At 47.4% G+C, this 13,219-nt stretch overlaps 1 protein-coding gene across 1 annotated transcript; it reads left to right on the top strand.

Annotated features, from left to right (window-relative positions):
* Positions 1–6,213: 6,213 nt before the first annotated feature.
* Positions 6,214–10,430, top strand: LOC136464259 (dof zinc finger protein DOF3.1-like). Its single transcript, XM_066463223.1, has 2 exons — positions 6,214–6,522; positions 9,400–10,430. Exons 1-2 carry the CDS (start codon positions 6,469–6,471, stop codon positions 10,225–10,227), a joined length of 882 nt encoding a protein of 293 aa, XP_066319320.1. The 5' UTR covers positions 6,214–6,468; the 3' UTR covers positions 10,228–10,430.
* The last annotated feature ends 2,789 nt before the right edge of the window (positions 10,431–13,219 follow it).

The following is a 13,219-nucleotide window of genomic DNA, read 5'->3' as shown; positions in this document are numbered from 1 at the left end:
TTTCTAGATGTATGTTCAACTTAACAGTCTCCATCGAAACACCGGTATATCAAACAAGCTCAGAACTGAAGACATTAACTGTGGACTTCTGAAGTTTGGTGGGGATTGTTAGATTAATTCGGGCTAGGCCCATTATTTATTCTAATTAATCAAATAAACTTCAAAGGCCCACAATTATTGTTAAGTGGAAAAGTGATTAGTACCATATGGGAAATTCACTAAAAAGGTTCTCAACTTAAATAGTGAGTCTTAGGACTCTCACATAGACAAGTTGAGAGGGAGAAACGGGAGGCCACACGCGACGCGCCGGGCCGGGGCCAAGGCCGTGGCCTGGCTTGGTTTGGTCTGGTTTTGTCACTTGGCCCAACCGAAACCCTAACTGCCGCAGCCAACTCCCAACGCCCAACCACCCTGTCCAGGTTCATTCCCCCAACAAGGCCTAACGGATAGATGGGGAACTGCGCGGCTATAAGGGGGGGGGCCCTGTCCGGAAAAAAGAGACCCGACTCTTCCTCTTCCTCCTCTCCGCAACATCTGAGCGCTGAGCTGTTCGTCTGCATCTCCGACCGGAGTTCCCTGCGCGCACATGGAGCTTCGGTAGCAGGCCTCCGAAACTTCCCCCGTCAAGCGTACCTGCACGGGTAGGCGGGGAATCAAGTTTTTGGGGAGCGCCGGCTTCTCGGTGCGACTGCTGCCCCGTCTGCAGTTTCCTGTTCGGGGGCTTCTGCTTCCTGACAGGAGAGTCTCGTTCTACTGCTCCGACACCGCACCTGCAGGAGCTTCCCGTGCCACTGCTCCGACACCGCACCTACAGGAGTCTCCCGGCGTGACCTCCTCTGCAACATGGTGGACACGAGGAGGACTGGTGGCCGCACCAACACCAACGACGGAGAAGACGGTGGCTCACTGTCCGCGGGTACCGGCAGTCCCACCCTAGGGTATAAATCTAATCCCACTGTGCGCTATTGTTCATATGCTATTCTGTTAGCGTTTTTAGCGTACTTGGTTGTTGCACTGTTAAATAATATCTGCAGTAGTGGTGGTGTTATAGTATGGTTAGTGGTACTGTTACTATTGTTTAAGTCGTTTTTATGGATTAATATAAGTCGTAAATTGACCAAATGTTCAACACAAACGGCGGTTGTGGGCCTCGTTTCTCGACTTTCTCCTCGCCATTTCTGTCGTGTTGTGCTATACTAGTACTAGTGCTGTGCATTCTTATGTGGCAGCTTAGGCTTTTGGGGGCAATATGATTATCGCAGAAAGGTTGGAGACTTGAGCGGTAACGGGAGGATATGATCCGTTCGTTTCGCTGAAAAAACAAACCAAAATACTGTTTCAGCTGATTTATTGCGAGAGAAAAATATTATTTAAACTAAAAAAACAAGTTAAAATAGATGAATTATAAGAGAAACGAACAGGGCCCATAGTTTGGGGCTGAATGAACACCTCTTTTGGCCTTGTTTACCCACAAAGCAACAACTACTTGCTCGATCGCATGATGATGGTTCTAGCTAGTATCTATCGTGTATCGATCGGCAGTCGACACACGCATGCTCCGGTCAAACTTGTGAAGTGACCTGCCGCCGGTAGCGACTAGCGACTGAACAAGATCGACGACGGCCGGCCTGGGGTGTTCTGTGTTGTTTCGATCCATGCAAAAACTTTAGGTCTACACTTTTAGTTTTTTTTTTATTGTAGGGATCCAACAGGGGCTAAAAGTAAGTAGATGATTAAAAATTTGGTTAAAATCTTTTGCTCCTAAAGAGACCCTAAATTGGGCTAAACTTCCTTGGGACGAACGCTGGACGCCTCGTACCCTTGCCGCTCGTATGCATGGCTGTACATGGATAATTAAATAAAAATAAATCAGTCATTATAGATTAGAGGACTAAAGTTTAACCTATAATCATATATCCTAGCAGAACGGAGCTAAACTTTAGAAGCTAAACTCTAAACTCCAGTGCGCTAAACTTTAGGAGCTAAACTCTAGCGCTGGGAACTAACACCACCGCTAGGCCTGTCATGATCTCGCCAGATCGGTCCGAGGACACATAATCTGAACAGGATCGACAATCCAGCACACGTGTGCATATGATTCTCATTGATCGCGACACGGCGCGGCCGGTCGGCATACCCCAAGCTAGGGCGCACCCGGCGCCGCGCCAGCACGGACGCGACTAGGCGCCGCCGACCAACGACCTGCCCCCCGCGCGCGCCGGTCCGGCTCCAATTAAACCCGTAGCCGTAGGGTTTTACCATTTGCGGGGCTGCAACGAGAAGCCGTAGCGTGGCGCCGGCGTGCCGCCATCCGTGACCGCGCCGCGCGAACGACGCATCAGCATCACCCGCGGCTGCCTGCCTGCCGTCGCGACAGGACGCTCGATCCGCCGTGCGAATTAAATCCACGCTCGCCGACACACGCCCACGCCGGCGCGTGGAAAAATAAGAAAGCTACCCGTCCCGAGCGAGTACCGTCGTCCGCTCGCGCGCGTGGCTGCACCGCCCGACCGTTGTCACGCGCCGCATTTGCTCCTGCTGGGCCGCGTACGTACGGGCCCCGGCGCTCTGCCGCCGCCGCCAGAGCCCGGTCGAGGGTGACCGATCACACACGCCTCTCGCTGGATTTTCACCTGGGCTGCCGCCTGCCGACACGGTTCAGTGGTGGGCGGGGCGCGTAGCTGCTGCGCCTGCGCGCCATGCATGCGCGGCTCGCCGCTCACGCCTACTGCAGGCTACAGTAGCGCGGTCGAGGCGTGCCGCCGGGATGCCGGGTGACCTGTGAGGGCACAGTACGAGAGGAGTGGAGAGCTACGCTCGGGAGCGCACGCGCGCGCGCACCGGGCACTAGGCGAGCCCAGAGGCCGGGGTTGGCTGGCCGGTGGTGTGGTGCGTCTGGCTGCCGCGCGCCTCGCTCGTTGCGTCAACTGCTCACGCGTGCTCTCGTCCACTCTTCCAGGATGGCGTGGCCATGCATGGGACCGTGGGAGAACCTGAGCCGAGGCTGCAGTACTACTACCCCGATGGTCTGGAATCTACGAGTGCTCACCTTGCTACAGATGGAGTTAGGTGACGTGAACATTTTTACGTGTCCTGCTTCTACGTACTGGCAGTTTGATTCAATATCAGCAGCAGCAGGCTAAAGACGACGACGATGATGCTCCACATTATCATTACGCTCTAACTTTGTCCATCTCTACAGATTGCTTGAGTAGTACTCCGTCCCGTCGATCTCTTCGCTAATCGCTACTACTATTCCTTTTCACGTGAAAGTCGTCTCAGAATATTCATGACAGTGTGCGTAAGATCTCCCACACGGAAAAAATCCCCAATTGTTTGCTCCTGCTAGCAGCTTAACAGTTATTATTACACGGCGGCAGCGTTTCTGTTGATGAGCTAACCAATGCAAATCGGTTATCTAGGCAACTACAGCACAGCGCAATTCATTGATGAAAGTCACCGAGGTTTCTTAATTGTAGCAGCAGATTTTACAGGTGATCCACACATATGTCACGAATCTCCTGCTGGTCTGATGCCGGTCGACATTTGATGAGTGATGACATTTGACAGCAACCGATCGATCGCCACTTTTTCAACGTGGCGCATCAGCAACGATATGGATATACATAGCTGCACAAGATCACACGACATACATGATGAACCCAGCTTGGGTTTATATATAGTACTAGTACATCAACTTGTTAGTAATCTGAGTTCTGACCAAACTACTGGCCTCTCTGAATTGTACTGACCTGCAGCTTGTCAGCCGCAGTGTGTGCATAGTTGCTCATGTATGCTTTTCACAAGCAATCGAGCAGCAAACTGACCCAACTGTCATGCGTCCACGAACGAACTAGCAGCAGCAGGCCGCATCCACACCGGACAACAACAACAACAATGCAAGAGCAGCGTGAAAACTCCATGCAACACCGTACACATATCATTAGGCCGCGACACCAGCAAGCAAACGCGCTGAAACGCTGGTGGATCGATGGCGATGGGCAATATGCACGCATCTGGCCTGACGAGACGACCGACCAGTGGCAGCGCGCTCGCAGAGGAATAGAGGATGATTGATCTGACGAGGGGGGAATGCGAATGGATACCTTGCTTGCGGACGGCGAGCTCGCAAAGGCAAGGTAAAGCGCAAAGCAAACAAAATTTGAATCCGGGAAGGGGAAGGCGCCGGGAAAGACGGACAGGGAGAGATGCTTCGGCTGTGCTATCTTTGTCTCTTCTTTGCTCCCACATGCCATGCCTTTCGAACCCCCCAAAAACATGCTTTTTGAACGACCCCAAGAAAAAAAAATTCTCACCCATACGTACCACCCAGTGCCATACATACATACATACCCCTACATAAACTAGGAATCCGTTTTCGCCGTACTCTACGAAACTACTCGTACTAGGATATCTCAGTGGTGTTTTGGCTTATTATCTTTGCATATACTGCTTAAACTATATACAGAGGCTACGGCTTACAACAGTTCTACAAAATTACTACGTTCTCCAAAGGAGTCTTTATGTATAGATTTTGTCTTACGTTTTCTATGAATAGTTTAAGACACTATGATCGTCTTGAGTTTATTCAACCATTTTGCTGTTGTTACTTTAGACATCGGACGGAGAGGATCCCCCAACAGCACTGGTCTTTGAACGAGTAACTTTAACCACTGCACTGAAATGTGTTCTTAAACCCCAACTGGTCGCACCATGTTTAGCTACTTTTAACAGCACTAGCTAGTCGCAGTTACGTATACATTAGTATTAGAAAAAAGGAAATGGAATCAAAGCAGGAGGCCGTAGTAGCAAGTAGGAAAGAGATGCAGTTACGTAGCCATCTTTGGAGCAGCGTCTTTGTCAACAGAGAGCCTTTCGACCAAAATTCTGTACGTATGTTTTAAGGTGCGGGAGAGGAGATAGAATACGATCGCCGACGACGACGACGAAAGAAGCAGCGATCGGCGCCCGGGCCGATCGGGTCAAGACGAACCGGCAACGCATGGGCCCAGGGCCCCAATTGGAGTGAGCTTTCGGTTTTCTCGTCTCTCTGGCCTTTCCTCACGGGGACCGAAATATTCCACGTGGCCCGGGACGATGGTGTCGTCATGGCTACGCATCACCACACTCCATGCCACGTCAGTTTGTCACTGTAGCTCTTTTCAGCTAGGGTATTATTACTGAAAATGGCATTCTGCCACCTTAACTTTATATATATATATATATATATATATATATATATATATATATATATATATATATATATATATATATATATATATATATATATATATATTCTGATTCAACTAGGTCGAGCTCTCTCCATCCTGAACTATAAAATAATCCTAAAATTTTTATGACATATTATGAGATAAAAAAACAAATGACAGATAACTCTCTCTTAATTGTACGGACATACTGATTTCAGGTTGGTGACAGACATTAAGGACTTCGCTATGCACTCTTATAATTTAGGAGAATTTTTGAATGGTTTGATATCCTATATTTTAGGATATACGGAGTACGGAGCAAATAGTAGCAGAAGTCCTAAATGTCTTGAAAAGAAAATTGATCGAAAGGGAGTAAAAGTTAAGTTTTAGAAATGCATCGTTTAGAAAACTAATAAAATGGCACAGATGGTAGTCACTGCCTCACTGGTGGATGATGTGAGCCAGCCAGCTAAAGCGCGTAGCCGGAGTAGTAGGATGGTGAAGCGAAGGCCGCCGAGCCAGGATGGACGGGGCCGGCCGACAGCCGCGCACGCCTCGGGATGAGAGCCGGCGGCGGGGGCCGCGCGGAACCCAACAGCGGGGACCGCGGCAATGGCGAAGCCGACGCGACGAGGCCGCCTTCCGGCTTCCACTCTCCGGCTCTCTCCTCCCAGTCTCCCCTCCTCCCGGACGTGTCTCCACTCACCGCGCTCCAGTCCACCACGCTGCCGGGCGCTGCTGGCCCCGACACCGTGGGCCACCCCCGGCCTGTGGTGCGCGGGGCACAGCAACATGCATGCATCGCCCCGGCAGGCTGCTGCTGCCTGCTTCTGTCGTAACACCAGTACTACTACTTGGCTACTGCGCTCTCTCTCTCTCTCTAGTAGCAACTTTTCCTTGCCTTCTTATTCACATCTCTCACCAAACGCCGGCACCACATCCATCCATCCATCCATCCTCTCTTCTCCCTCTGCGCTCTAGCTTCTTCTACCTCCTTCGCCCCTCTATTATCTTCGTTCTTCCTCCAGTTTGTTTGCTGCACATCGCTCGGTGTATCGTGATCTGACAGTATCCTCGCTGCCATAAAATTCGTCGACGACAAGGCACCAGTTACATAGTATGATCAGGGTAATGAAGTAGCTACCCACCAGCTGTGTATATAGTTTTGGTGTGTGTATGTGTATCTAGCTAGGTTTTGCGTGTGGCTCGTTGATCTGTTGTTGGCAGAACACATCTCGATCTAGCTAGTGATCGACCGATGATGGCCGGGGCACCGCCGATGCACATCTGCATGGACTCGGACTGGCTCAAGGTACGTAACCGTACGTGATCCTTCCAAGTTCACACACGAATTCTTACTAATTATCTGGCATCCCTCGTGTGCATAAATACCACATGATCTGATCGATGATTTTCATATATAGCCGTCTGTCACACGCCATAGTACAATTCCTTGAATCCCAGGTTTAGTTCTCTTTTTTTTTGAATGAAGGTTTACTTCTTTTTGCCATAGAACATTATTTCTTGGTCTATATTTTCTGTTCGTGAGGATTTCATACAAGATTTATATATATGTCAGATATTAATTGGCTAGTTTAGTTATCAGTTGTGTTATATTTTCTAGTTGTTTTACTTAATTCACGCATGTCTGCCTCCCAATTGATCCTTTGTTTGGAGAACTAGTAGAAAGGTTACAAGTTGAGGATCGACACGAGTAGGGCAGTAGGCAGCTCAATCTACTCTTTGTTTATCTATGTGCTGTGTCTCCTTGTTTGTTAGTTTTTGGTCATTAAGTACTTTCAGTATATGTCTCTACCCCCTACAGTGGTTCTTTAGTATAGGTTTAATATGACCATAGGTTACAGAGAGATCGTCGGTCTGTTATATATTTATAGCCTTGATGAAGCTATTATGATCAGTGATCACAAAAATATATGGCATCATGCTTTCCTTTCACTTCCTGTAGTTTCAATATATAGATCTATAGTACCAAGTACTCCTTTTACTTCCTGTGTATTGTGTTTCATTGACACTTTTCTTTACTAGCTACTTACGTTGCTTACACCAGGATCCAATTAAGTCTACACGTGAATCATTATATACTTACCCTAGCTAACAGAGAGAAACTAAATGAAACTCTAGAAGGAGTACACACAAAAGATGTCACAAAACACAAAGTAAACAACCACACAAACAGTATAGAAAGTGCAATGCACACTGTCAGATTCTTACCCATATATTGCAAGCAAAAGCAACAAGAGATGAAAGGAGATTTGAACAAGTACGGTTTGATCGTCCGATCTACCTGGCTTTAACTTTAGAACACTGGAAAAGCAGCGAATATATATATATATATATATATATATATATATATATATATATATATATATATATATATATATATATATATATATATATATATATATATATATATATAGATCTTCTCAAGACTATCAATATGGGAAAAGAACAACGCGAATATAATAAGTAGACTTATTGTCATTAATTACCATAATTTTAGGGATATTATTTTTTTGGTAACTAAATAAGCACATGCTATAGATATCTCTATGTGCGTGGGAGATGTTCTTATGCTGTTATATTTGCAAACTAAGACCAGATGTTGTTACCTAGGGTTCACTACTAGAGAACAGACTTTAGAACGATGTCCCAATTTGACATTAACCTCGGCATTTTTTGTCCCCGGGACTAGAAGGCCTTTAGTCCCGGTTGGTGTCTCCAACCGAGACTAAAGGTCCCTGCCCAACGGCTAAACCGGGACTAAAAGTCCCCCAACCTTTAGTCCCGGTTGGTAATACCAACCCAGACTAAAGGTAGACCCTTTAGTCCCGGTTGGTAACACCAATCCGGACTAAAGGTCCCCGGATGGGTTAGTTCAAAAGGAAAGCATCCCATCCATTGTTAGATGTGTTGTGTAGGTGGGGTGGTAAGCTACGTGAGAGGCAGTGCATGAGGTCTTGGGTTCGAATCTCACAGGACGCAGCGGTGGGAGGCATTATTTTTTTTAAAGCTGGGAGGATCTTTAGTCCCGATTGTGGCAAACCAGGACTAAAGAACAACACTTTTAGCCCCGGATTGCCAGTCCCGGTTGGGAAAACGGGAGTAGAGCTAGTTCCCAACCAGGACTAAAGCTCATTTCTATAGTAGTGGTTATAAAACAGCACCGCGTGAGAACATTCTTCACATATACTATACAACCTACGGTTGCTAGACCAATTGGTCAAGCCTCCGAGTGGCGCCCCGTGACCAGAGTTCAAATCCCAGGTTAGGCGAAATTCTGGTCGGCGGTGTGAAAAAAAACCCTCGCCTGTCCCGCGTTCCCACAACACAGGTAAAATGAACCAGCCCTCTCACCAGGTAACGGCCCCTATGTGCATTTTGCAAGCGAACACTAAACCAGTTGGTCTAGCTATGCGCTTTGCACCCTACCGGCTAGAGTTCAAAACCCCACCGGGGCGGATTTGTTGGCCGGAGGAGGCACAGTTTATCTGCGCGTTGAAAAAAAATCCCCTCGTCCTATCCCACGCCAAAGCACAGGTCTAAGGCCAGTCCAGTCTCATGAGAGCTGCGGTGCTGTTGTGTATGGGTATGGCAGAGGTTCGGGGGTTTCCTCGACCTGCGTGAGAAGGTCTTCTTCTTAAGCACAATGATCGGGGGCTGTCTTACCCCCGCAGAGTTTTTTTTTTTCATATACTATACATGACGACTGACATCAAAGGACACAAGAAATTATGTGATCCGAGGTTGTATCTAGTACGAGATCATAGGAAATGCATGCATATGGGACATTATACTTATAAGAAATCAAGACAAGTGCACCTTGCATGGCCCTCATGATATCTATGTTCGTTGTAACTTTAACATGTGCTCAAAAGCACAACTACGCTCAAAGGAGATCATGGGGCCGGGCAACAAACTGATCAATGTAGTGATTCCAAAAGCTATGGATACACCATAGGATCAAGCTGATCAGAGATCTGAAAACTTTGATCAACTTGATGCCTCCATCATGAAACATCATAATAACCTTTGGAGCTTTGCATGCAGTTCGTACTTTAGCCTAGTATATATATGCATATGCACCCCTTTCCCGCATTCCGAGACTTCCATTCTGTCACGGCTAATGATTTGCGATCACACTGCGATAACGTGGTCTTGTGCTTTTCAGGGCATCGTCCCCGAGGAGCCTGGGATGGGATCGTCGTCACCGTCAGCGGAGCTGATCGCATGCCCTAGGCCGATGCATGCCGTGGCGGCGGCCGCGGCGGACCGGCGTCTGCGCCCGCAGCACGATCAGCCACTCAAGTGCCCGCGGTGCGAGTCCACGCACACCAAGTTCTGCTACTACAACAACTACAGCCTCTCGCAGCCGCGCTACTTCTGCAAGACGTGCCGCCGCTACTGGACCAAAGGCGGCTCGCTCCGCAACGTCCCGGTTGGCGGGGGATGCCGCAAGAACAAGCGCGCCAGCGCCAAGAAGACCCCCGCGCCGCCGATGCAGCCGCGGCACATGGCTGAGACGGGCCTCCACCTGTCCTTCTCCGGCATGCCGCAGCTGCCGCCGCCGCCGTCCGCCGCCGCGGCCGACCCGCTTTGCAACCTCGGCCTTCTGGACTGGAAGTACGACCCGATCCTCGCGGGTTCCGGTGGCGCCGTTGGTTCGTTGGATGGCGCCAACTCCGAGGCGCACTTCGCAGGGCTGGGCATGCTGGGCATCCCAGGTGGCGGCGGCGAGTGCCATGCGCTGAGCGCGTTCCGGTACGCGGCTGGCCTGGGCGAGCACCTGCAGCTGCAGGGCCTTCCGTTCGGGGGCCGCGCTGAGCACGACGCGATGGAGGTGAAGCCCGCGGCGACGGAGAGGCTGCTGTCGCTGGACTGGTACAGCGAGACGAGCCGCGCGCCGGAGAGCGCCATCAGCTCGCTGGGCGCGCTGGGCCTGTGGAGCGGCATGCTCGGCGGCGCGCACCAGTACCATGGCTCCTCGGCGGCCATCTAAGATCCTGGCGAAAACGTGCCTCCATGCTTGCGTTGCATGCACCGTGCACTGCATCAGTGGTTTGCTAATGGCGTTAACAAGTACCGAGTGACTACGTAGAAGTGCTTGCTTTCTTGTTGTTTTTTTTAACCTGTTTTTCGTTTCGTCGTTTTGTTTTTTGGACGATCCATGCTTGCCGCTCGTCATTTCAGATGATGTCTCTGTTGTTGTTGTACCACTTCAAAGTTCAAACATTTGCTGTGGTTCGAATTCGAATTACAATTTGGTGGTGGTTGATGAGCTCAGGTTTTATCTGTATGGAACCATGTATATATAGAACTTAGAGTTTGGTACAATTATTTTGCTGATATTTTACATTATGGTGATCCAAAACATTTACCGCCCTGTTCATCTGGCTTATAAGCCGTACTTTTTTAGCCAATGAACAGTATTTTTCTCTCACACCAAATCAGCCAACAATACTTTCAGTCATGACTTATCAGCCAAGCGAACATGGTATACAATAAAACTGATTTCCCTACACACAATAAAACAACCTAGCTAATCACATTTTTTTCACCTAGCAAAATAGCTAGCGTCTATGATAGAGACGTCCTCCTATGTCCCTAAATAACTGTCGTTTTTTTTATTTCTATGCCGTAAGTTTGATTAGATTTATAAAAAATATGTGCAATATTTGTATCTTCAAATAAATTTATTATAAAAATAGATTCGATGATCTATCTAACGATATTAATTTACGTTTGGCATCACAAGTGAGACCATCACTCAAAGGTGAAGTAGAAGTAGTAGTGCTACAAGAAGTGTTAGTGGGAGCAACTATAATGGGCTTATAAAAAGATTCATCAATAAGATCATATGTTAGTCCCACATCACATGATACAATCACTTGCTCCTTCTTGGCTTCCTCTTTGACTTGCTCGATGAGAGAGGAGTGAGCTTTCTCAAGCTTAGAGTGAGCTTTGTCAAGCTTCTCATAGGCATCCATTAGCCTCTCATGAGTGGCATTGAGCTCATCAAAGGATTGCTCAAGAAATTTGACTTTCTTGTTCAATTCCTTGCACTACTTTCTCTTCATCTCAAAGCAAGTATGCACTTACTCACACATGTCCATGAGCTCCTCCTTGGAGTACTCATCATCATCATCACTTCTACAAGCATCACTTTCACATTTATCATCATCACTCACATTATATTTTACCTTGGTAGGTTTTGCCACGAGGCATGTTGAAGGAGTGTCGAAGATGGAGGGCTTGTTGTTGATGGCGATGCTTGCTAGTACTTTTTTGATAGATTTCTTGCCATCATCACTAGAGTCATCACTATCCGAAGAGCCATCACTATCCCAAGTGACCACATAGCCTCCACCCTTCTTCTTCTTTTGGAAGGTCATTCTATTCTCCTTCTTCTCCTTCTTTTCTTTCTTATCCTTCTTGTGCTTCTTCTTCTCATCCTCATCATTGTCACTATTGTAGGGACAATTTGCTACAAAGTGATCAGGACTCTTGCAATTGTAGCATCTTCTCACATATTCTTTGCTTTTGGTGTGATCTCTTCTCTTTCTTGCACCATATCCCTTCTTCTTCATGAATTTTCCCATCTTGCGTACAAAGAGGGCCATAGCTTCATCATCAATATTACTAAGATCATCATCATCACTTGATTCTTTCTTGGACTTGCCCTTGTTCTTGGATGATGATGAGCTAGCCTTGAATGCTATACTCTTCTTCTTTTTTCTTCTTCTTCCTTCTTGTCATCCTTGTCATCCCTCTCCCTTTCCACACGGTATGTCTCTTGGGTCATGACATCACCTAGTACTTAGTTAGGGGTAATCTTCAATCCTCCTCTTATGATAAGCAATCTCAACATCTCAAATCTTAGAGGTAAGCACATCAAGAACTGATGAGAGACATCATCATCCTTGATCTTCTCTCCCAAGGCCTTCAAGTCATTTACAATCACTTGCAACCGATGGAATATTTCCGGAATGCTCTCATCTTCCTTTATCTTGAAGCTTATCAACTTATCCTTGAGAATGTACAACTTAGCACTCTTCACCGCCGGTGTGCCCTCATATGTTTCCTCCAATCTCTTCCACACCTCATTTGCTCTTTCACAATCCTTGATTTGCTCAAACACCTTGGAATCAATGTCATTGTATATGGTGTTGAGAGTCATTGTATTGCATTGCTTGTTGGTCTTGTCTTAGTTGGTGGGGTCATCAGGATCAATGATAGCATAGTCATTCTCGGTCACCTCCCATACTTGATCATTGATTGAACCAAGATACATCCTCATCTTTCTCTTCCAATAATTATAGCATGTGCCATCAAAGAACGGTGGTTTGCCCCCCACATGGTTGAACACAACTTGAGCCATAATTTGACACCAAGGTTGTTAAGCCTTCAATCAAATGGTGACCACGGCTCTGATACCACTTGAAAGGTCCTAATATGGCTAGAGGGGGAGGGTGAATAGCCCATTTATAAATCTACAAATCAACTAGAGCAATTTGATTAGTATGACAAATAGCAAAATGTAAACTTGCTCTAGCTCTACAAGGATTGCAAGCCACCTATCCAACAATTCTAGTTGCAATGATTACTAGGCACACAACTTGCAATGTTACTACTCACTAAGAGCTCTCAATCTTGCTACTCTAAAGAGCTCCACTAGATGAACTTAAAATAACAAAGCAAGCTCTCAATTCTAATTACACTAAAGAGCTTGCTACAACTAGTTTGCAAGAATATAAATGAGTGAGCAGGGTGATTATACCGCCGTGTAGAGGAGTGAACCAATCACAAGATGAATACTAAATCAATCACCGGGAGAATACCAAAGGGCAAGAGACAACCAATTTTTCTCCCGAGGTTTACGTGCTTACCGGCACGCTAGTCCCCGTTGTGTCGACCAACACTTGGTGGTTCAGCGGCTAAGGGGTGTTGCACGAACCTCGTCCACATAATTGGACACCACAAGAACCTACCCA

Source organism: Miscanthus floridulus, chromosome 7, assembly GCF_019320115.1.
Source record: "Miscanthus floridulus cultivar M001 chromosome 7, ASM1932011v1, whole genome shotgun sequence".
NCBI lineage: Eukaryota > Viridiplantae > Streptophyta > Magnoliopsida > Poales > Poaceae > Miscanthus > Miscanthus floridulus.
This window is presented reverse-complemented; position numbering and strand designations above follow the sequence as displayed.